Source organism: Musa acuminata, chromosome BXJ1-9 (genome assembly GCF_036884655.1).
Source record: "Musa acuminata AAA Group cultivar baxijiao chromosome BXJ1-9, Cavendish_Baxijiao_AAA, whole genome shotgun sequence".
NCBI lineage: Eukaryota > Viridiplantae > Streptophyta > Magnoliopsida > Zingiberales > Musaceae > Musa > Musa acuminata.
The window spans coordinates 7,387,542-7,408,003 of NC_088335.1; the positions used below are offsets into that span (position 1 = coordinate 7,387,542).

A 20,462-nucleotide genomic window follows, 5' to 3' on the forward strand; every position below is an offset into this window, starting at 1 on the left:
AGACTGAGAACAAGTGAGTAGTTTGTTTGATCACTTTTAAGTACAAATGTGGGAGAAAACATGGTCTCATGTTTTCATAGGTCAACTACTACGGTCAACAAATGGACGTGAGTATTTCTAAGCAAGTTGACTTTCGGTTTCCGTGCCTATTACTTGATTAAGCATCATGCTGACATGAGCAACATCAGTATAGCTCTTGGTCAATTCATGAGATCAAAATAATGCTCACATGCTTATGTTAGTAACATCAATAAATGTAACAGGAGTCGGGATTCAGAAAGATATTAAACTTAATCTTGGCTGCAAGATGTATTTGCTGGTCATAACACAACTAGCAATTTAAGTATTCTAAGTCCAACCATCTTAAATGATAACCTAAATAGAAACATTGTCATGCATCCGACACTGATTTAGCTCACATGGGATGACAGTGGAAGAAGTAGAGATCAAGATACTTCACCAGAAAACTAGGAGACTACACAAGAGATATGGAAAGCATTGATCAGGCATCTTATTAACTGTCATAGAATCTTGGCAACAGGAAACAAAATTACTTTGGGATGTCACCAATCCACTAGCTATTTCACATGATAACACAGTCACTGGAGAATCCCATAAAGGGGAATGAACAAAAAGTAAAATTACCTCATCCAGTTCTACGCGATGGAACCTACTCAAACTTTGTTTTGATGCATCACCTTACTGGCATAATGCCTTCAGTTGGATTTCGGAATTCGCTTAAATCAACACAAGGAGAGATGAATAACCTAAACCCATGGATTTGATTCATCCTTGTATGTACTGATTGCCCATGTAAGAGGTGTACCGGAATTATGTCACTCTCTCTAAAGCACCACCAACCTGCATATGAAGCCATTCTGTTGCTGAACCTTGCTCGTATTCCCTTGCTGCCTGTGAGCTGAATGGTAAACTAGAAGCAGTATCGTATGCCTGAGCACCAAACTGAAATTTAGAAGCCATGTATTAGCTATATTTTGTGAATCAAAGCAAGAGATTAGAGCAGAACAGAGAAATTTATCATGCCAAGTAACACAAAAGGCAGACACATCCACAAGCAAGGCAGGCACAGCATTTCAGACAAGAAGGGTAACTAAACTGCACAAATGACAAACATAGAGCATACTGAAACGTGGCTTCATGTCGTCGGATATATTTTCAGATGTGCAAAAAATCCTTAGATCCAAACATGATGACATTATGTGCCCCCTGTGATGGTGGTCCATAGGAAATGGAGACAAAATGACCAGTGATGAGCTAAACCAATGTCCATGCTACATGGTTTGACGATACGGAATACCCAACCACGAAATCTGCATTCCTCCACAGAACAATTAACCCAGGTTTAGCAATTGCATATGCAATCATTGCATATAGCAATTGCCCCGAAATGCAGTTAATTAACCAGAAGCTCTGTCCCAAAATGTTTTTTCCATGAGCACTGAAGACCAGTAATCTACTGGTACTTCAAAAAATAATCAACCATACACACAAACTAAAACATAAACCAATCATGCATACAAACTACAAAAAAAGCTATTAAATTTTGTTTCATTTTCATTATTCAACTTACATCTTTATGAGGAAAGAATTCAAAGCCAGAATTAACATGAGAAGTGACAGCTTCGAGCTTCATTGATAGAAACTGCAAAATAAGATTTAAAGGCCTAAGTGGTTCATAACAAAATTAGACAATTGACAGTATCAAACAGTGGAATGTGCATACCTCAACCTGGTGCTGCAGTGCTTGGATGTAATTTATTATCTCATCCAGAATTGATGCTTTGCCAATTACCTGCTTATGTGATAGTTCTGTATTAAGAATAAAGAACACCAACCAAGCAATTCTTCTCAAGTGTATGATATCAAGCAGCACATAGTCTATATTTTTTGGCAAAATAATATATAAGGAAATCTTAACAGCAAACCTTGTTACATCCTGGCACCAAATCCTGGAGAATCTTCATTCGCTCACTTATTTTTTCTCTCCTCGCCTACCAACAAATGTAATTAAATTATATGATGGCTGGAATGGTGATTTTTATGGCAAAATAACACCCTGGAATCCTGTGCTTGACATTTAAACAGTGCTAATCTAGCAGGTACATGTGGGCAATTGGATTTGTCTAATTTCATGTGTCATGTATGTTCTAGTGAGAACAAGCATGATAATAACTCCGTGCTGTCCTCATCATAGCTGTCAACATTTAAAGAAATTAACCTCGAGGTGTGTTGATGTAAACTCCAAGGATGAGATTATAACATAATACAATAAGATAGCCATAGCATGAAGCATACTTACTCTTTCAGCCAGGCTGTGGCTGTCTGTTGCTTGACCCCTTCTTGCCCTCACATGGATGTAATCATGCTTTGGTGGCTCAGATGTTCCAGGATTTTGATCAATTATCTTGTTACCATTGCCCGAAGATGCCTCAACCTCAGTTTTAATACTGCCAATCTCATTAGTGTGCATGGCCTTGAGACGCTTAGTTTCATTATCCATCTACAAAGAACAAAAGATTCAAACAGTAATGAAAAACCAAAAAAGAAAGAAAAAGTACAATGCCCTAGGTCTTGAGCTGGATGGTAACAGTTTAAAAGATTTATTTGCAAGCTCTTGAAATGATGCCTACAGCAAATAGTGGTCAAGTATACTGTTTGGTTTAGTTCCATGGAAGATTAATAATAGTGGTTGAATCATAGACCAACTGTTGTCTAAATATTTCAGCTGGTTGTCCACGGGAGTCCCATTCGAAGTTTAGTTAATATTTAAGTAATCTATTTGGTAAGTCTAATTGCATCTCTCTGTAGATCTCTTCAGTTTCCTTTCATCTACAGAGTCCTGTTAGGGTAATCTTAATGTGTCTATCAGTCTGTCAAACGGGGACCTGCCTGCCTGTCCAGATATCACTGGGATTACTGAGATTTATCTACATGACAACTGAGATTAAAAGAGTGTTCTGTTCTAAAATGTCCATGATAACTGAGGTTAAAAGAGTGTTTTGTTCTAGAACGGCCTTGCTTGCCCACTTCTTTTTCTAGTCATTTGATTCCTCTAATTGTCCATTATTTGTGTTTCTTCTGCCGTGTTGTCATCACAAATCTAATAGCTTTTCCATCTAATTCACTTCTGCAATTGAATAGATTTAACACTTTGTGGAGTAATCTAGCAACTGCGAGGTTACGTCATATACCTAATCTCAAACAATCAAAGCTAGATATACAGAAAGAGTCATCTAAAATTGAGAAACTTAGGACAAGAGCTGAGGCTACAACATGGAAAAAGTTAAAGCTTATCCAAGTGGATATTGTTCTTATCATACTGATTCGTGCATAAATAACACATTAAAAAATTCAAACATGTAGAATGGTGAACAATAATGAGATCACTAATTAAAGAACCATGCAACTTAGTGGATAATCTGTCGTATAAGGACAGCAAGTGCAAGTTACCGATAAGCAAGAATCTAATTTGAACTTGAGTTCAATATTTGAATGCCGTAAATACATACATGCAGAGACGTATTTCTCATCTATCACTATGCAACCAAGATCAGGGAATCAAATTCACAGCAGGTTACTAAAAACTAGATTTTTTGAAGGACATTATTCCTATTGGTCTAAGATCGTAACTTTCAACCAATTCAAACATCAATCGAACCAAATGAGAGATAGATCGGAGCCCCAACAAACAAGTTACACGAGAAATCACACAAATGGTGGAAAAAGTACCAAGCCCTGGCCACCGCTAGTGGAGGCAAGCTTGGAGGACTCATCGTCCGACGCAACCGAATCCCTCTTCCTCCTCCTCCCCTTGCTGTTCCTCCCGCTCTGATCCGTCACCGCCGACTCCTCCGCCGGCGCGCCTCCGCCCAGTCGCCGGATCACGGGCCCCAGGGGCGGCGGCGCTCCGACCATGGGGAAGGGACACATCTCTGGCCCCAGCGACGACAACGACGCCCGATCCATCGCGGGAATATCGACTAAACTTGGAGCCGACGCCGCGAGAGCGTGCGATCGATCGAAGAGGGAAAGGTTGGATCGGATCTGCAGTCAATGGAAGGGAGCTAAGGGGTTTCACTTCGCTATCAGTGAAGTAAAAAGGGGAGCTCAAAATACTGGTAATTTTTCATCTCAGTCCTTTTCTTTCGTGTATTCGTACAATAAGTACCTGACAGAGGGAGTACGCGTCGCTCAGCGAAGAATGAGAGATAAGAAGAGTTATGTTTTTATCTCAGTCCTTCTATTTTTCGTATTTGTACAAAGGCACCTGAAATCTAAATTGAGATACGAGACTTAAGTTTATTTCGATTAGACTGGAATTTCTCGACATAATGATCGGTGATGACTTTTGAATGATTTATGCTTAGCTTAATTCTGATTACTACTTCACACATTTTAACGTAATATATAGATATTTTACTATCATAAAAATTATATTTTAATTAAATAAAAAAAATAATGAGGACTTTAGTGAAAGAACTCGTTTTCAACTTTCCATTTACACCCTCACCCAAAACTCAAAATGGCGCCCTCAGTTCTACAAACTTTCCATATGACCCCACAATATTTTCAAAATTAGTTCTTGTTGTTAACGTCGGGTACAACAATATTTGTGCTGTGGCCTAGTTTTAGATTATAATAAAGTACAAGGACTGTAGTACAATAAAAGCAAAGGAAGAATAAGAAAATAAGAATTTTTATTTATCTCCTCAAAGATTATAATATTACTTCACACTCACTAGATATAAATAAACGTTTCGCTTATCATTTCCAGTCTGGAGGAGGGAATAGGAGGCACTTTTTGGATTCTTTCCTCTCTCCGTGGTCGCCGAGATCGGCGTCTCTTTGTCTCCATCTCGCTTCAGTCGATCAAGGGGTGGGGTTTGATCGGGGATCGGGAGATGGGGCAGCAGTCGCTGATCTACAGCTTCGTCGCGCGGGGGACGGTGATCCTGGCGGAGTACACCGAGTTCTCGGGCAACTTCAACAGCATCGCCGCTCAGTGCCTGCAGAAGCTCCCCGCTAGCAACAATAAGTTCACCTACAACTGTGACGGGCACACCTTCAACTACCTCGTCGAGGACGGATATAGTGAGTGTCTTGGATCTCGATCCTGAGTGTCGAGGGTTTCTGCTTGACTCGGTCGATCGTCCTCGTGGTTTTGGCGTTCCGGAAGATGTGGGGTGCCGATTGATGGGTTTGGGATGGGGAGTGCATGTTCTGATTGATTTGGGGGTTGTCTAGGGTTTCATGAGGTTAGGATTTCACTTCTTCAATATCGTGATGTTTCTGGAGCAATTAGGGGATTCGTTGCCGCTTCTGATATTTCGATTGTTCGTCTTATTGAAGGATGGGCTTTAAGTGAGTACCGGTTTCGGTTGATTTGGGTACATTTCTATCTAGTGGGAATAGCGAATGGAGCAGGAGATGATTCTTCTTGTAAATATCTTATTGTTAGCGTTGGTTAGGATGTTTTTATAGTGGCCATTGGATCGGCAAATTATTTTCAGTTGCAGGGAAAATTTTAGGAATATTTTGTCCCTTTTTGCTTGTTGAGATTGATGAATAGCAGTAGAAGTATCACTTAAGAGTAAATTGATTCAGAACTGCAAGATCCAAATAGTGAATTGGACGATCTAGTGAAGGTCGATTGAATGCACTCTCTAATATAAAGGCATCACATTTCATTTGTGTTATACATGCTTAATTGGATGTAGAAATGTGTTTCTATTAGACTATGGCATTGGTTGAAGTATGGAAGTTTAGTTAAATCTGTTTCCAAAAGGTGTTATTTGATGTCTTTTTTGTTTGATAATCTGTATTATTGATAATGACTAGTAGATTGTCTGTATTTTTTCACCTTGTTTAAGCCCATTATAAAGGTATAATTGATGTTTGCATCTTTGCCAAGGTTTGGAGTATTGATTGGAAATTTACCAGGAATGGTCTCCATCTACCTTTCAGGTGGAGATTCCTGCTCTTTTTTTCTTTCTTTAGTTACAAGTCAGTTCAGACTTCCATCGTGCCTTCACCAGTAACTAAGAACTTACCTGTGGTTTTGACATCTGTTTGAGAGTTCTTTGTCTATCTTGAGCTTAGATGATTCAAATGTTGTCATCTACCACCGGCCACCATTTGTAAGTAATCATACATTTTATGTAGTTAAAGCGTTGCCATTGATGATTTCAGTCAGTCTTTTATCTGAAGGAACAATATCATGGTAAATTCGTGTTCACATGACTTGTTCTTGGCCTGTGGAAAGTTGCCAACACAAATATTACCTTTGATACCATGATTTTTTTAAAATCTATTTTTATAGAGTTAGGCCTCTTAATATCTTACTTTTAGAAAGTAACTCATTGTCATGCCAACTAATTGATGCCCAAATGCCCGATCATGGCATGAGTAATGTGGGATGCATTGGAAATGTTGTGTGCTATTACTAATTTAGTTTGAATGTATATTTCTTGAGTATGCTTCCCATAACTGTTTCAGAATTCTATTTATGATAAAGTCAATTTTCATTATTGTGCATCCTAGTATGTTTAAAGTTCATTAACTTGGAATCTATAGCTAGTAAACAGATCTTTTAGGATCAGAATCTTATTTTGAAAATATTGCTGGAATACCTTTTAGTCATATATCTCCAGTGCAATCAGTGAACCATTGGGAAGTTGGTCGCTGTCATAGAGTGGTCAAATCTAGGTTAGGCTTTCAAGAATAACACAATTTTGGCTGATATAAGCAGTTGTTTAATATTTATTAGATGTCATGTTTTGTTCTACTGGGATGGTGAAGTGGGTGGTCTATATTTCTAGTGCTTTAGATGTTTTGGAAACATTGACCAATCTGTTGTATGAGAATCAATATCATATCTAAGTAAATTTTATTTGCAGCACCAAGTGCATCTATGGTCTTTTGTATTACTACATGGAAGCATGGACATTGGACAGTTTTGTGGGAAGGTTCACAAACTGGGTAAAATCCTATAGTTTGCCCAGTGTTCATCTTTGGGACATGTATTTTGATTTTTCTTTTCCTGGTAAATATGATTCAAGGGGATACTGTTGGGTCTAATTCCTCATGGACTTCCATTATGTGTACCTTTAACTTGATTGGAAGACTCGTTGTCGTGCCATTTTGCTTCTTAGCGAAGGTCCCTTAGCTTCTTGAGATTCAATAACTATGACGGTCCAAGAGCCACTATATATTTATTCTCGTGCAATGAATATGCATTTATCTTATCGACAAGTAATATTTTAGAATTTAAGTGAGAATCTTAAGTTTTAGTCTGGATCTTAAGTGAAGTCATGAATCTTGCAGCATATTGTGTAGTTGCTGTTGAGTCAGTTGGCAGGCAAATTCCCATTGCCTTCCTGGACAGGGTGAAGGAGGACTTCAACAAAAGATATGGAGGAGGAAAAGCTGCAACGGCCTCAGCCAATAGCCTCAGCCGCGAGTTTGGGTACTAATTCCTGATGACCACTTAAATGTTCATCCTTCTCATTGTCTAAGCATGGTTAATAATGAATCTCTTACAAACATACCAGGTCCAAGCTTAAAGAGCAGATGCAGTACTGTGTAGATCACTCCGAAGAGATCAGCAAGCTTGCCAAGGTGAAGGCTCAGGTTTCTGAAGTCAAAGGAGTTATGATGGAAAATATTGAGAAGGTGTGTAATTGTTACCATCTATTTGTAAAGTTCATGCTAGGCATGCTACTTTTGTACAGTGGTGTGGCATCATCGATGCTTTTCTTTTGATCATCTTTCTTGATTCTTTAGGTTCTTGACCGTGGGGAGAAAATTGAGTTGCTTGTTGACAAGACAGAGAACCTTCGCTCCCAGGTATGCAAACCAAACTTATCATGATGTTGGTTTCTTGTCAAAGCTGTGCTATCTATTTCTTAGCACACAGTATCTGTCAACTTTCTCTGTTGAGATTCTTAAATATGATGGATATCTGCTGTTTGGTAACACAGGCACAGGATTTTAGACAGCAAGGGACAAAGATGAGGAGGAAAATGTGGCTACAGAATATGAAGGTTAAGCTGATCGTCTTGGGCATAATTATTGCGCTAATTCTTATCATAGTTTTGTCCATATGCCATGGCTTCAAATGCTAGCATCTACGGATCTGCCACCGTCACAACCACCCGTTCCCCTGTAAGACTGGTTCTGTGTCTTAGTGTAGCCTATTAGTTTCATAAACCTTGGTGACTCGTGCTTCAGCATTTACATTTGCAGAATGAGTATTTTGTTTGTCTTCTTGTCTGCTGGGTACCAAGACGGTATTAGCTCAGTGTGTCGTATGCCATGCGGTGTAGCCTAAGAACAGAATTGCTTTTTTTGTCATCGTGGCTTATCTTGTTCTTCAAGTATTATTTTCTTGTGGTAGGATTTGCTGTTTTGGACTCGAGTGCAACCATCTTTTTAACTTGTGGTAGGTTTATTGTTGCTATTTCTTTTACATAATAGATATCATCAAAATAATACATGAAATTTTGTTTACTGTGAATAAGGGCAAAGCTTGACACACCGTATATTTCTCCTCTACGATTTGGATTTCAAGAGATCCAGCTTTTTGGGTCATTCTATACATATGGTTTATTTCTCATGATTATTGGTCGAAATCGCTTTTATGAATAATTGTATTTAAAATACTTCTGGTATATCTTTGGGTTTAAATTTTTTATTATGGCTTGGGTATTAATCATTGGACTATTAGGCTTACCCTTTAAATCAACTTAGTCTTTTGTCTTGGTAGACATCAAATAAATGCTGCCATCTACTTCAGCTACAAATTTCTATGTACATAAGCTTCTTGAACGTTACATGATGTGTATCCTACAGCCCTAGTGATCAACATGTTGCTTACCTACACTAACTATATGCATGTATGCTTTGTGATTGAAGGTGAACGTTGGTTAATCTGGGTCCCACATGATGGCTCGTCCCGATCAGCCCCTTTGGGTATCTGCATCTTTTTGATTCGCTTATACTATTAATCGAAATTTGAGATAATTGTAAATATGAAAAATAAATCAAAAGTAGCTCATAAGGCAACTTCGATATTGAGAATAATTCTATCCAATCAACATTTGTTAGGATACTCGTTAATCGAATTTAATCATGCATATGACTGATAAGAAGACACAAAATTATTTTGCATGATATATTTCAATAGATTAAATATCTAATTTGTAAGAATTGTTTACTTCAAATCTTTTTTATGCTCAAGAAATCTTTAATCCACGTTATCACCGTAATTATACAGCCCAGTCGATCCCCTTTAAATATCACAATGACAACGTTTGTGAGAGGTCAAATCGTAGTACCTCAATCGTTCCTCGCATCGCGGCGCAGAGTCGCGGCTTCCCAAAACCCCCCACCTCTCGTTCATCATCTCTGCGTTCATAAAACCCTAACGTCCGATCGCTCCTTCCTTCTTCATTCTCATATCCCCAATCGCCGGATTTCTCTTCTCTTCCAAGGATTTCTTACGGAGGAACGACCGGCAGGCGCAATCTTTCTTCGAGAACGACCCGCCAGAAACCTCTTACTTCTAGGGTTCATCGGACGGGGGGGGGGCTTTTCCCTGTTCGATTGTGCTCATTGGGACCGTGCTCACATCTCTAGGTTTGGATTTCCTGTGGTCAACGCTGGCGGAGCCCACTGTCGGTTGATGGCCGATCGCCGCCGCTTGTCAGCTGTGGTGTTAGGGTTTTTTGAGCTTAGGTGGGAGGGATTTGACGTCAGAGAGGTATGCTGACCGTGTTACGGGTTCATCTCCCGTCAGAGGTCCCCGTCGTTGGCTGCGAGATTGCGCCGTATGTTCTTTTGCGCCGACCGGATGGTTCCGTCTTGATCGACGAGGTACCCGAGCCTGCTCCGCTGATTGGCTACTGCATGAAGTACAAGTGGTAAGTTTTCGTTCAGTGTGCTTCCTGTGATTCATCTTCTGATTGCAGTTCATCATTTCAATTTGCTTCAGAAATTACTGTTTCTCATAAGTGTCTAGTGGCTTTCGTGTCCGTATCTTTTTATTGTTGTATGTTCTCTTATATTTAGCATTTCACATGGTTTTATGTATGAAAGGATTGTTCTGCTGTTAATGCCACTCAATTGCAGTTTTGTTTATCACTTAAAAGTTTTATTTTTGATTGAAGTCATACCCAATTGTTCACAAATGTAAATAAATTTTATTTTTTCTAGTTACTCTATGGATCTATCTAAACATCTTCATTCCTGCAACTCTAATATGTAATACATGTTGATATCAAAGCATGATTGACCTCACAGAGGTTTCAGGTGGGTTGTTCTCGAGAACGACCTCACAATCAGAGTGGATGCAACATTTAAAAATATGCATTACAGGTGGCATATAATATATATCAGTTTGACCTTAAACCGGCACATGGACTAACCACCACTGAGCAGTGTCCAGTGAACCAGCCCTAACCAAATTTTAAAGACTGAACTCAGTTCATATCAGAGTGGCTCAACTCTGTTATTATACTTGTTTTAGGATTTTAGGAAGAAGAGGGACATCATTCTTTTTTGGTCGGTACCTGCTGGTTTGCCATTGCTATCCAAGTACAAGTCTGACCAGGCATAACTTTAAAATGTCAGTGGACCTATCGGGATGGAGCTGGGCATAAAACCCACATGTTCCATGCAATTTTGGCCCCTAAAAGATTGTGTTGCTTTAGTAATAGTATCACTTAAAATAACTCTTACTTTGTTGTTCAAAGTTTTAATTTAAATATGGTTCTTGACATTATCATCAATTGGTGTTATGCATAACTTGGAAATTTTATATTGCAAAATGTAATTATTTAATGCTCTCCTTTGGCTGTTGTATTTGAACCATTTGTCTTGTATGTACACTTTGATGTGCAGGTACCGGAATCAAGGTGATCAAAAAGTTGCTATATGCAGTGTACATCCGACTGAGCAAGCAACTCTGCAGTGCCTGGTCTGTCTTAAGGAGAAAGTACCTATTACCAAGAGTTACCATTGTACTCCTAGGTGTTTGTCTGATGCTTGGCAGCACCATCGTTCATTGCATGACCGAGCAAAGAAAACGGCAAAAGAAAATGGAGCCGAAGAGGAAGAGTTGTTTGGACGCTTTAATAGTAATAATGGTTCAATTTCTATGTATCCTACAGCTGTTGCTGAAAAAACTGGAGAAGCCTGGTCTGAAGTTGGGTTTTCTAGGACATATACACCAACATCTGATGATATTAATCATGTTCTTAAGTTTGAATGTGTAGCAATAGATGTGGAGACAAGAAAACATGTTGGAAATGTAAATGCCATTTTGACAGCACGTGTAATTCCAGCTCCCTCTCCTACTCCACGTCACATGATTCCAGTGAATGTAGCCCTCTCGGGGCAATTGAATCTAGATGGTCGAATAGCTTCAGGGACTTTCTCGGTGCTTTCATACAACATTCTCTCTGATGCATATGCCACAAATGAGGTGTATAGCTACTGCCCAACTTGGGCACTTTCATGGCCTTACCGCAGGCAAAACTTGTTGCGAGAAATTATTGGCTACCAAGCTGACATAGTCTGTCTTCAGGAGGTACAATTTTAAAATTTTGTTTTTTCCTAAGTTCAAGAGACCTATTAAATATTCTCTTCAGAAAAAAGGTTCAACCTTTCTTAGTGTTTCTGTTCTTTACGTTCTATACTATCTCTTTGCTTGAGATTCTAGGTTCTTTATGTTAAAATATCCTTTTGCTAACAACTTATCTTTATGCAGACATTAATTGATTGTATGCAATTTTATCCAATCATTTTTTTATTAGTGTATACATGATGTATCAATTTTGTTAACTAAAGAAAAATTCTTTCTGTTTGTTATTTTCATTTTCTTCACTGAGCTTCCCGTAATGTGTTTTTTAATGAACTATGAATGAGTAGCTGTTGCTTGCCTGCATGTTTGCAGCAACATATATGAATATGTTTGGTAGTGCATTATTATCTTCTTAATCCAATTTGTTTATATATTTTCTGTGGAAAATTTTTAGTTTTTTAATTTTGAAATATCAACTGATTCTACTTTTCGACAATCTAAAGATTAATAACTTACATATAATGCAGGTTCAAAGTGACCATTTTGAGGAATTCTTTGCTCCAGAACTTGATAAACATGGGTATCAAGCACTATACAAGAAAAAGACTTCAGAGGTCTTATTTCATATTGAACTTCTTCAATATTTGTTTCATGTTATAGAGCTTTGTCTTCTATATTCTAACAAAATTGTTTGTTCAGGTTTATAGTGGCAATCCAAATACTCTTGATGGTTGTGCTACATTTTTCCGCAGGGACAGGTTTTCACATGTCAAAAAATATGAGGTAGCTGCACTTGCAATGAGTACTGGTATGCTGATTGATGTCATCTGAAGTGTAGGATTAACTTGATATCTGTACTCAGGTTGAGTTCAACAAGGCTGCACAGTCTTCATCAGCTGGTCAGAAGAAAGTTGCTCTGAGTCGTCTGATAAAGGTCATCATTTGGCTCTTATTTGCAGGACTCTTTCTAATTGCAAGTGTTTCCTCATTCTTATGGTTATTTATGTCTGTAGGATAATATTGCCCTTATTGTGGTTTTAGAAGCAAAATTTACTAGCCGTGTCTCTGGTAATCCTGGAAAAAGACAGCTAATTTGTGTGGTCAGTTTTCTTATCTTGTCATCCTTTAAATTTGCATACTGTGTAAGTAATTGCTATCTATTTTGCATATGGATATGCTGTATCGTGTGCCTAAAATGTCATGTATTTACAGTATTAATGAAGCATAAGCTTGTTAAGCTTGTAAGGAAGACATGGTTTTGTGCTTCATTTTGTCATATTACTAATCAAAGTTCCTTTAAGGGTCTGCTTTTTTTGCAAGAAAATGGTGAAATTATTTCCACAGCAAAAGATTTTCTAAAAAGCCAAATACCAGGTGTTGGATTAAAGGAAAAGGTTCCATTTTCTTTTTTGGCATCGTTGAAGTAAACTAAAAGATAATGAAATGAAGGATTTTGTGGGCTTATGTTTGTTTTCAGAAAACTAAAAGACATCTTTTCCTAAAAATCTGGACTGCAGTTGCAAATGTTCATGTTTGTATGTGTATGTGTTTTCCCTACCAAAACAAACATCAATAATGGCATTTTTCTTAGGGAATGACATTATTTGTGGAAATTTTGTACAATAAATTTGATGATGTGCCTTAAGTTTTAGTTTAAAGGAATTCAGCACTATGTGAATTGTGAATCCTCACAATGGTGGTCCTAATATTTTTCTCTATGGAATCATTTGCTTGGAAGAACATTTTTATTTTGGTGACCTGATGGGTTTTTCTTACTGGATTATTTTTTTCATTTGGTTTGCCACTGTAACCCTGGTATAACAATTTTATTTAGCAAATGAATCATTTTAAATGGTAGCTATGGTTAGAGCCTTCCTTCCTGTTGACTTTATTTTTGTTGGGAAAAAATGTATTTTTTTTTTTTTTGCACTCTTTTGTTTTTAATGTGCTAGGAACTATGTGCCATATATTGAAGTTGATGCCTAAACTTGTTTGCATATTTCTTTTCAAGTTGCTTTCAGAACTGCCAGTTAACTATTGATGTTCTTGACACACGTGCAAAATTCTATAGGTATAATCATTTGCTTTTGGTCATCCATGCAGGCAAATACCCATGTAAATGTTCATCATGAACATAAGGATGTTAAACTTTGGCAGGTTTTCATTCTATCCAGCTTTACCTTTGTAGCACATACTGCTGCATTTGTTTTCCTTTTAAATTATCATTATGATTTTTGTCAATGGGATGCTCTCAGGTTCATACTCTTTTAAAAGGATTGGAGAAAATTGCTGTAAGTGCAGATATTCCAATGTTGGTCTGTGGAGATTTTAACTCTGTCCCAGGGAGGTCTGTGGATATTCTTTTATCAGTTTCTCTTTTTGCATGAAGTAAAATTGAAGTATCTGAATAAGTATTATGGATGTAGTGCTCCTCACGCACTTCTTGCAAATGGCAAAGTTGGACCGTTGCATCCAGATTTGGCTGTAGATCCCCTTGGAATTTTGCGCTCTACAAACAATTTAACTCACCAGCTTCCATTGGTAATCATCATAATTATCTATAGTTTTACAAACAATTTACTCTACAAACTATAATTTATGTTTTTACATAATCTGTAAGCTCTTTTGGTGTTAACATGTATGCACATGCGACAGGTCAGCGCATACTCATCATTTGCAAGAATGGCTGGAGTCACTCCTGGTTTAGAGCAACAAAGGAGGAGGATGGATGCCTTGACACTCGAACCTTTGTTCACAAATTGCTCCAGGGATTTTGTTGGGACTGTCGACTACATATTCTACACAGGTTTCCGACTTGTCCAGTAAATCTTTTGCTTTATTTTCATAGTTGGTGAAAACTGTCACAGTATGATGTCCAAATTGTCCTAAGCCATCTTGCTTGTGTTTTCAGCGGATTCTCTATTTGTGGAATCTGTATTAGAGCTCTTGGATGAGGAAAATTTGCGGAAGCACACTGCAATACCTTCCCCTGAGTGGTCATCTGATCATATAGCGCTTCTAGCTGAATTTCGCTGCAAGCCTAGAATTAGATGTTGAAACTAGTGGTAAGTGTGAATACAAATATTATTAAAGTTTCTTGTACTATATAATATCCTGTTGGATATTGTTGTGGCATGGGATATTAGATATTGGGATGAGGTAATCCTCGGCATGTTCAGAGAGAACCAATGGGTTGATGAAATTTTTTTACAAATATCAAATTTTGTTTTGTGTAAATGAAAAGCTAAATTTATAGATTTGCTTATAAGGTTCTAATTGTAAGATTGGCCTCAGTAAATTATCTATCAGCATTTTGGTGGGTCAGCTAACAACAAGTATCATGTTTTTATGCTAGATATGATGTTTTATTTTGCCATTTGTTATGCTTTCCAGTGTCATATTTTCTTATTCATGCTAATTTCACAGCTGCTGCTTGCTTAAAAAAGTAATGCTATAGTGATCTATGAATTGCCTTGTTTTTAACCTGTATAATTCATACTTGTATGACACTATGAGATGATGTTTAATGTCATTTATGCAAATGACTACCACATAAGTAATTTCTTTATGGGCCACATTTGGTTACTGGGAATGCTACAAAAAGAGTTTGTCCTTTTAATTTTATCATATTAGTATTGCAAGCAACTAATATGGTGTATTTTTCTTGAAGGTTAAGCGACGAGGAGGCTATAAAGTCGAGTCAATTCAGGTTTTGAAACATTGTACATATTAATATAGAGGGAATTATTGGTGATAGAATTGAAGATATAGCGACCAGACTCTTACTAATTTATCATTGATATAGAAAACTATATTGAAGATGTAAAGTGAGCTATAAATGAGAGTTTTTTTTCCCCTCCTCCATCTCTTCTTTCATTCAGATTTAATTGCTATTTTTATGTTTGAAAAACGCAGTGTGTTGTGGTAAGAAATAGGAATGATATTTGAGTCATAGCCTTTTTCGTATTTTGATACCCCCACCCGATCAGGTCTTTAATCCTGATTACTATGGTTAAAATTACTCGCCTACTGCTAATGGTTTAGATCGAGAGGGCTTCCCAACAAATGGCAACTTTTCACAGATACTTTTTCTGGATTTGAGTTTCCTGGTTGTTACTGTGTTTTTGCCTTTTTTTTCTCCCCTATTGTCATATAAATTATTCCTAGATAAATTCTTCTTCAATCTGACAAGTACACGTAATTATATTTATTGTCAATGCAGATCGATATGAATATGTTAATCTCTTGGTTAAGTTTGAGAATACATGTTGGTATAGTTGGGAGTCTTGGATACGATAAAGCTCGCATGTAAACTACTGTTATTGTTTCTAATCAACATGTGGATGATAACTAATGGATTCTTTTTGGATACATGTATCCATATCGATCTGCTTAAGTTGGCTTAGGGTATTAATTAATCCAGTGCAAAAGAATGAGTAGAAAAACAAAGAATGAGCTTCCTGGCGCAGAGATATAATAATATGGACGACGAACATGTGCGACACGAGGAACGCCGGGATTCCCTGAGTTCACGTGGTACCCATATCGATCTGCTTGAGTTGGATTAGGGTATTAATTAATCCATTATAAAAGAATGAGTAGAAAAACAGGAACAAATCAAGTTTAATTTTTTGACCTACTTTGTTCCATGTATGCATACGTTCACAAGGGCGTCGTACATGAGCTTCCTGCGCAGAGATATAATATACAACGAGCCTCGGAGGAAGAGACGACGAACATGCGCGACACGAGGAACGCCGGGATTCCCTGAGTTCACGTGAAACACGAGCCTCTCCGGACGGATCCGCTCCAAGCGCCTTTCGAATCCAACAGCAGACGCGTCGGCCGATCACGGCATTGTCACGGCCACCTCTTGCTCCGACCTCAATAGGGGATCCCGCGTGGGCATGTCCTCATCTTTGCTGCGTCTGTTGCCGCTTCGACGTCTATCCTGATTGAAGGAATGGGACTTGGGCCCCACTCAAACCAATGGGAGAGAAATCGCGGAGAGGAAGACGGGAGAAAATTGGGACCCACCTGCGAGGTAGTCAATTCCTCCAACATCTACTCAGGTAAGAAGCGCGAGTAGAGTCAGAAAACTATCGAGTACACCTACGTAGCATGTATCTACATATAGGTGCTCTCCTCATGGAACCGTTACCCACCAAACAATGGCGAGCCGCCTCCGTCTCTTCTCCGCCGCTGCGCTACTCCTCGTAGCCGTCCTCACCGTCTCGGCTGACGACGCGCACGACGTGCTCCAGGCATTTGGGCTCCCCAAGGGGCTCCTTCCGGACTCGGTGTCGAGCTTCTCGCTCGCCGAGAATGGCGAGTTCGTGGTGGAGCTCAGGGCGCCGTGCTACGTCCAGTTCACCGACCTCGTCCACTACGGGAAGACCATCCGGGGTCAGATCCGCTACGGCATCATCTCCGACATTTCCGGGATCCAGATTAAGAAGTTCTTCGCCTGGCTTTCCATCTCCGATATCGTGGCCCACCCCGCCGACGGCACCATCGAGTTTCAGGTGGGCTTCCTCTCGGAGTTGCGTCCTGCGACGCTGTTCGAGAGCGTCCCTCACTGCAGGGCCATTGCCTCCCCTCGTGGCGTGTTCTCACCGGAGGAGTTGCTCCCGCTCCCGGTTTCGGAGGTCAGATCCCTTTGCCTGTTGATTTCTCCTCTTCTTTGAATCACTTTTGCTTTAATTTAGGAGTAAAACCTAGAAATTAGTAGCAGATTGACGGCACTGAGCAAGGCAATAGGTCGGATCACTTTTCCTTGTCCTTTATCAATTGTTCTTTTGCCTATGTACCCTCAGAATAGGGCAATTTCCTTTAAAAAGGAGACCCATTTCGTGGTTTTCTTCACTTAGAGCGCCCCTTGTGCAAATAGAGTCTCTAAAAGTCCAGCTTAAGTGTCATTAAAATGACACCATTCTACACAAATTGACCTGATAATACCAAGACTTGCTCGCTTCTTAAGATTGAGGGGGTTAGGGGTGACCACGCCAAACCAAATCGGGTCAACAATTCGACGCTTTCGAACTAGATCGGAATCGAAACCGGGCCATATGGTTTGGATCTGGTTTCTAGAAATTTGAACTGGAATTGGAAACGGAAGGGTTCCAAACCTGCTAAATATGAAAAAAGGGGTAAAACACAAATAGTTTTTGTAGTGGTTAGTGCTTTGGATCTAACTCTGAATGTCTATGACAGATCATACATCTTCTTTTGAAATAGAAAACCAAACTTAGATCTTGGATTCATATTTCACATATCGATCTCAGTATCTTATTCTCTAATGCAATCTCAATTTTCAATGTTCCAAATATCTTGGGGCCACTGGATTCTGGTCAGTTGCCATCTAGTTCATGCTGGCAGAAGGCCTATTTATTCAAATAGCCGAGACTAACTTAATCTTCTTCTGCTGGTACCGATCAAATATTTTTGTTTTCCAGGTGTAAGTGCGAGATCCTCCTCAGTGTTCGGCCTTTCGACGAACTCAAGCGAAATATGTACTTGAGGAATAAGTTTGAATCATAATGTGGTCTATGTTACTTGTATCTGTTTCTGGAATTACTGCTCTAAATAGCAAAATATAAGCCTTTTCGCCGTTAGATTTACCTGTTCTATATCTACATTTTCTTTTGACAATGTTGATGTCAGCATCACAAGCAGATTTACTAGCGCCAGGTTATGAGATATCTGAAGGCCAGACTCTCCAGTATGTGAACATCAAAAAGGGCAGAACACCACAATTCCATTATATCTGGAATGCTGAAAGCAAGCTGGTATCAACAAGACAGACTGCAAGTGCTTTGATTCTCTTTTCTTTTTCCTGTAGTTTCCTTTTATGTGTAATATGGACTGGAATCATGTTGGATGCATGAGACTGTGAAATGTTGGAAGAGATAATAATATTTGGGTGAGACAGAGATATGATTGAGAAAAGTTAAGAGTCTAAGCTCATAATATAGTGCTGGTGTTCAATCTATATATGATTGTTCGACTTAGATCTGAATACCAGAAATAAAATTCCAATAAGAACTACATGCTAAGCATTTTTGTGGTCTAAAAAAGATTGATGGAAATGAAATGATGAGGCTGTATTTTTCTTTGCTTTAATTTACATTGAAAGTAGTATTTCAATTTCGTAGCTGTGAATATTTACTTTCTATTCCTTTTCAAAATGTTCAACTTTACCCCCCAAAAAAATCTGAAAAATTAGGGAGACAATTTTAATGATTTAATCTGTGTATAATTTAATGGGAAGAATATTCATGCAATGGGCCCCAAACAGTTCGGACATTGTTATTTATTTGGTGTTTAATTTCTTTTTCAAATTTTGTTTTCTCACACAAGAAAATAAATAAATAAAAGAAAACAATATAAAATCTTGAAATCTCTCTTTCCCTCTCCCTCTCTCTCTCTCTCTCTCTGTCTCGCGATGTGCCGCCGAAGCGTGGGAGCTCCAAGCTTTTCGCCGTCCCTTCTTCCCCTCTCTCCTCATCTGCCAGAGCATCGTCGGCCAGGACGGCCGGGACGGCACCTTCCACACCGATCAGGCCGTCGAGTACGGCACCGAGATGGTGAGCCCGCCGCACAAACCCACCTGTCCTTTCCAAAAGGGCTTGGTGTGGTTCTTTCTTGCGTTCTTGATGGTCACTGTGGATCTTTGTTGTGTTCTTGATGTCCTCTCTCGACTTTTCTTGGTTTGGATGTCGTCGTGTCGCACAAGATCTGCTGCTGATTCCCGATTGCTCTCGTTTCTTGTGGGATTTTAATTGATCTTCCTGCTGGGATCTAGGTTTCTTGAATGGCTCGTAATTCTTGCTGTAGATCAGGGCATTTTTATGGTGGCCTTCGGGATTATGGCTGAAACCCCTGAAAGCGAACCAGGATCTTTGAAGGAGGAAGGAAACCCCCTATCCTGCGTGTACGAGTTCTTGATGATCACTGTGGATCTTTGTTGTGTTCTTGATGTCCTCTCTCGACTTTTCTTGGTTTGGATGTCGTTGTGTCGTACAAGATCTGCTGCTGATTCCCGATTCCTCTCGTTTCTTGTGGGATTTTAATTGATCTTCCTGCTGGGATCTAGGTTTCTTGAATTGGCTTGTAATTCTTGCTGTAGATCATGGCGTTTTTATGGTGGCCTTTGGGATTATGGCTTAAACCCCTGAAGCGAACCACGATCTTTGAAGGAGGAAGAAAACCCCCTATCGTGCGTGTATGTGTTTCTCCGACCACTGCTCAAACCACTAGCATTGTTTCTTTTACTACTGCTATTAAACATTGCAATCTAAGCCTTTTCCTGATCTAAAAAAAATTAAAAGAAATGAAATGTTGAGGTCCTATTTCTTCTAAAGATTTCCTTATTTAAATCTACATTGAGTTTGTAATTTCCTTTTCCACAGGTATGAATATTTACTTTTTTGTTCCTTTTCATAGTGTTCTTCATCACCACCAAATATTATATGAGAATTACACTGATAATAATAATAATAATAATAATAATAATGTCTCATCTAAATCATCCCAACATCGATAGGTATAGTAGCCCAAGGCAACATGGCTTGTTAGCCTAACAAATATTGTAATAAGTAAACAAGTTCAATATGATTGTTACTGATTCACCGTTTATTGTTTATTTTCATCACATCTCATTATTTTACATCAAAAATCATATGAGAAAAATAATCTTGTATTCTATAAATTAGGTGATAGTCATAAACAGGTAATACAACTGAAAGCCCTTGTGCGAGCGAGGGTTAGCTGTTAACGTTTCTGAAGATTAATGTATTTGAGGAAGAGTAGACAAACTTTATTATTGTGAGTTAACTTATGGCTCGGTAATTGTAGGACT

At 38.8% G+C, this 20,462-nt stretch overlaps 4 protein-coding genes across 5 annotated transcripts; 3 read left to right on the forward strand and 1 right to left on the reverse strand.

The window, feature by feature from the left end:
* Positions 1 to 487: 487 nt before the first annotated feature.
* Positions 488 to 4,104, reverse strand: LOC135592886 (transcription factor BHLH089-like). 2 transcript variants are annotated; one of them, XM_065082605.1, is made up of 6 exons: positions 3,751 to 4,104; positions 2,321 to 2,521; positions 1,947 to 2,012; positions 1,745 to 1,813; positions 1,592 to 1,663; positions 488 to 963 (listed from the first exon to the last, which is right to left on the reverse strand). In XM_065082605.1, the coding sequence occupies exons 1-6, from the start codon at positions 3,985 to 3,987 to the stop codon at positions 832 to 834; spliced, it is 777 nt and encodes a 258-aa protein (XP_064938677.1). In that variant the 5' UTR covers positions 3,988 to 4,104; the 3' UTR covers positions 488 to 831. The 2 variants fall into 2 exon arrangements, with proteins under 2 accessions (XP_064938677.1, XP_064938678.1); XM_065082606.1 differs by lacking the exon at positions 1,947 to 2,012.
* A 697-nt stretch (positions 4,105 to 4,801) lies between these two features.
* On the forward strand, positions 4,802 to 8,415 carry LOC135592888 (vesicle-associated membrane protein 721-like). Its single transcript, XM_065082608.1, has 5 exons — positions 4,802 to 5,112; positions 7,345 to 7,486; positions 7,572 to 7,692; positions 7,804 to 7,866; positions 8,001 to 8,415. Exons 1-5 carry the CDS (start codon positions 4,923 to 4,925, stop codon positions 8,142 to 8,144), a joined length of 660 nt encoding a protein of 219 aa, XP_064938680.1. The 5' UTR covers positions 4,802 to 4,922; the 3' UTR covers positions 8,145 to 8,415.
* A 152-nt stretch (positions 8,416 to 8,567) lies between these two features.
* On the forward strand, positions 8,568 to 18,550 carry LOC135586452 (carbon catabolite repressor protein 4 homolog 1-like). The gene is made up of 13 exons (XM_065082607.1): positions 8,568 to 9,941; positions 10,921 to 11,608; positions 12,130 to 12,216; positions 12,302 to 12,385; positions 12,465 to 12,536; positions 12,616 to 12,702; positions 13,706 to 13,759; positions 13,858 to 13,949; positions 14,029 to 14,143; positions 14,258 to 14,408; positions 14,514 to 14,667; positions 15,273 to 17,250; positions 18,058 to 18,550. Exons 1-11 carry the CDS (start codon positions 9,784 to 9,786, stop codon positions 14,657 to 14,659), a joined length of 1,734 nt encoding a protein of 577 aa, XP_064938679.1. The 5' UTR covers positions 8,568 to 9,783; the 3' UTR covers positions 14,660 to 14,667; positions 15,273 to 17,250; positions 18,058 to 18,550.
* LOC135594507 (uncharacterized) lies at positions 16,774 to 17,289 on the forward strand. Its single transcript, XM_065084879.1, has one exon. The coding sequence runs from the start codon at positions 16,774 to 16,776 to the stop codon at positions 17,287 to 17,289; it is 516 nt and encodes a 171-aa protein (XP_064940951.1).
* Positions 18,551 to 20,462: the final 1,912 nt, after the last annotated feature.

Coding starts and splice junctions, on each gene's coding strand:
- LOC135592886 (XM_065082605.1), bottom strand. CDS start 3,987: ATGGATCGGGCGTCGTTGTCGTCGCTGGGGCCAGAGATGTGTCCCTTC. Junction 2,522..3,750: donor CTAGCGGTGGCCAGGGCTTG/GTACTTTTTCCA, acceptor TGTTCTTTGTAG/ATGGATAATGAAACTAAGCG. Junction 964..1,591: donor AATTCTTTCCTCATAAAGAT/GTAAGTTGAATA, acceptor TCTAAATTTCAG/TTTGGTGCTCAGGCATACGA.
- LOC135592888 (XM_065082608.1), top strand. CDS start 4,923: ATGGGGCAGCAGTCGCTGATCTACAGCTTCGTCGCGCGGGGGACGGTG. Junction 5,113..7,344: donor CCTCGTCGAGGACGGATATA/GTGAGTGTCTTG, acceptor TGAATCTTGCAG/CATATTGTGTAGTTGCTGTT. Junction 7,487..7,571: donor AGCCTCAGCCGCGAGTTTGG/GTACTAATTCCT, acceptor CAAACATACCAG/GTCCAAGCTTAAAGAGCAGA.
- LOC135586452 (XM_065082607.1), top strand. CDS start 9,784: ATGCTGACCGTGTTACGGGTTCATCTCCCGTCAGAGGTCCCCGTCGTT. Junction 11,609..12,129: donor ACATAGTCTGTCTTCAGGAG/GTACAATTTTAA, acceptor CATATAATGCAG/GTTCAAAGTGACCATTTTGA. Junction 14,144..14,257: donor TAACTCACCAGCTTCCATTG/GTAATCATCATA, acceptor CACATGCGACAG/GTCAGCGCATACTCATCATT.
- LOC135594507 (XM_065084879.1), top strand. CDS start 16,774: ATGGCGAGCCGCCTCCGTCTCTTCTCCGCCGCTGCGCTACTCCTCGTA.